The sequence below is a fragment of the Olea europaea genome, unplaced genomic scaffold (genome assembly GCF_002742605.1).
Source record: "Olea europaea var. sylvestris unplaced genomic scaffold, O_europaea_v1 scaffold18833, whole genome shotgun sequence".
Classification (NCBI taxonomy): Eukaryota; Viridiplantae; Streptophyta; class Magnoliopsida; order Lamiales; family Oleaceae; genus Olea; species Olea europaea.
The window spans coordinates 1-2090 of NW_019236634.1; the positions used below are offsets into that span (position 1 = coordinate 1).

The 2090-nt window shown below is 40.5% G+C and overlaps 1 protein-coding gene across 2 annotated transcripts; it reads left to right on the forward strand.

Annotated features, from left to right (window-relative positions):
- Nucleotides 1–268: 268 nt before the first annotated feature.
- LOC111378859 (protein FD-like) lies at nucleotides 269–1851 on the forward strand. Of its 2 annotated transcripts, XR_002699920.1 has the most exons (4): nucleotides 269–939; nucleotides 1170–1247; nucleotides 1341–1451; nucleotides 1546–1621. XR_002699920.1 is itself a non-coding variant. In XM_023002144.1 (3 exons), exons 1-3 carry the CDS (start codon nucleotides 523–525, stop codon nucleotides 1615–1617), a joined length of 567 nt encoding a protein of 188 aa, XP_022857912.1. In that variant the 5' UTR covers nucleotides 275–522; the 3' UTR covers nucleotides 1618–1851. The 2 variants fall into 2 exon arrangements, 1 of the variants encoding a protein (XP_022857912.1); XM_023002144.1 differs by lacking the exon at nucleotides 1341–1451 and having other exon boundaries at nucleotides 275–939; nucleotides 1546–1851.
- The last annotated feature ends 239 nt before the right edge of the window (nucleotides 1852–2090 follow it).

Below are 2090 nucleotides of genomic sequence, written 5' to 3' on the forward strand. Positions count from 1 at the left end.
AAAAAAAAAAAAAAAAAAAAAAAAAAAAAAGATTGATCCCAATTTTGAGGCCCTCATCGCCCACTCTTAAAACTTTATGAGAGAGATAAATCGCGGGATATATTCCAACAGATCAGGAAATATGAGCTGCATGTACACTGTGCTTACAAGGATTCCAATTCCATATCTCAAAAATCGAACCCCCATACTGCAACTGTCAACAAAGCGTAAGTTAATCTCACTCCCGTCCTTTGCACCACTGAATTATGTTCCAGGAGGCAGATTACGATTCTATATTGAACGCTTGAAAGCTGATCCGCTGAAGTGTCACACATCGACGTGTGTACTTTGCACCATTTAGAAAAGACAATTCACAGAGATTCAGACAACCATTTTCCTTCAGATCAAGCACTACTAAACCCTGAAACCAGTGTACGTGTACTCAACTAACTACATATTTCTAACCCTAAATGTTCTGACATTTTCTCCATTTCCCTCTCCTCGACCTCCATAAATGTGGACATAAATTCAAGATTCAGAGCTATGGAAGAAGTTTGGGATGATATCAATCTTGCATCTCTTAACGACAAGCCCCCAGACTTCCGTGGGATGATCCTCCAAGATTTCTTGGCCAGGCCCTGTTCTAATAAAGATTCAGTGGCCGCTGCTATCGTAACATCGGGCTTTGCTTCTCCGGCGCCTCCACCACCACCTCCGACAACTATGCTCACCTTGAACTCAATACCTGAACGGTTCCATTTCTTGGGAAACTCAGATCCTCTTAACCAAACCTCTCATTCACAGCCCCAAACTGTTTCTTCTTCGTGTTGTGTCACTGTGGCTTCTTATCATGGAAAGAAGAGGTTGACGGAGCCTGACAGCAATTTTGCCGGTGATCGACGACACAAGCGTATGATCAAGAACCGGGAGTCAGCTGCTAGATCAAGGGCTAGAAAGCAGGAAAGTCTCTTTTTTATATTTCTTTTATCTGCCTTTTTATTAACATTTCCGGTAGTTATTAGGATCAGTATTTAGCCTTTTGTTAGCTTTGGCTGTGAGTTCATATTATAGAATAGATTTTGCAGGCTGCTTGAAGTTTAAACCTTCTCATCTTTAAATTGAATGCTTATTTTTGGGTATTCCGTTGTCCTTTTTCTACTCTTGTTTCTATTCATTGCACGTTATTATAGGCTTATACGAATGAGTTAGAGATAGAAGTGGCACACCTGCTGGAAGAGAATGCCAGGCTCAAGAACCAGCAACGACAGGTAGATTTCGATAATTTAGTAGTTGATAAAAGGAAACCCCACCCCATTAATCTCGAGAATTTCAGTGGACTGGTCTGAATGTAGTGGTGGTAGGATTGTTTACTCAAATCGTGAGACACAATGGATGGAGCTCATTCAATGTCCAAGCTGGAGTGACTTGAGTGGTTTGAGATGTCATGATTTGAGTGAACGATCCTATTGCATGTGTGTATTCAACAGACTAACTGAAATATTTTTCATTAGTCAATTTGAGCACTACATGGTTCTAATGGAGTGTTGTGCGTTTGGGTTATGGCAGTTACATCTAGCAGCAGCTGCTCAAGATCCCACGAAGCAAACTCTCCGTCGAACATTAACCGCTCCATTTTGACTCCAAAATGAGATATTCTATAACTGTTTCTAGTTAAGGATTGTACTGTTTTGTTTGGTAGGCATGTAAGTGTTAAATATCTGGACCATATTTTGTCTATACCAAGAAGCTCTATTACTCTTGTATGGTGGTTGAGGTGGGGGTCGAATTGCTCCACATATAGTTCCTCGAACCACATTTTATAAACGGATGAAATTGTTTGATAATTTGACGATAGTAGTGGTATGGATATCATTACGGGCGTAGTTGATTGTTGTTGGTTCGACTACTATTTCTATGATGCTATTTCAGCCCCATTCCTCGGCCTAATCGAGGATTCCAACACAATGGCGATATTACCAAATGCATGAAGAGGTAGTTTTTATTTAGGTTTTTGCCTTTCCAAATTCCAAACAAGCAGTGATTTTTGCTGTTAGGCGGTTCCTGGGATTGCTTGTTTTGGATTGACTCTATTCTCTTGCATTTTTCCTCCC

What these genes read in the sequence shown, in the direction of transcription:
- LOC111378859 (XM_023002144.1), top strand. Translation starts at nt 523, where the DNA reads ATGGAAGAAGTTTGGGATGATATCAATCTTGCATCTCTTAACGACAAG. An exon ending in GATCAAGGGCTAGAAAGCAG is followed by an intron (nt 940 to 1,169) that starts GAAAGTCTCTTT and finishes ACGTTATTATAG; the next exon opens with GCTTATACGAATGAGTTAGA. An exon ending in TCAAGAACCAGCAACGACAG is followed by an intron (nt 1,248 to 1,545) that starts GTAGATTTCGAT and finishes GGGTTATGGCAG; the next exon opens with TTACATCTAGCAGCAGCTGC.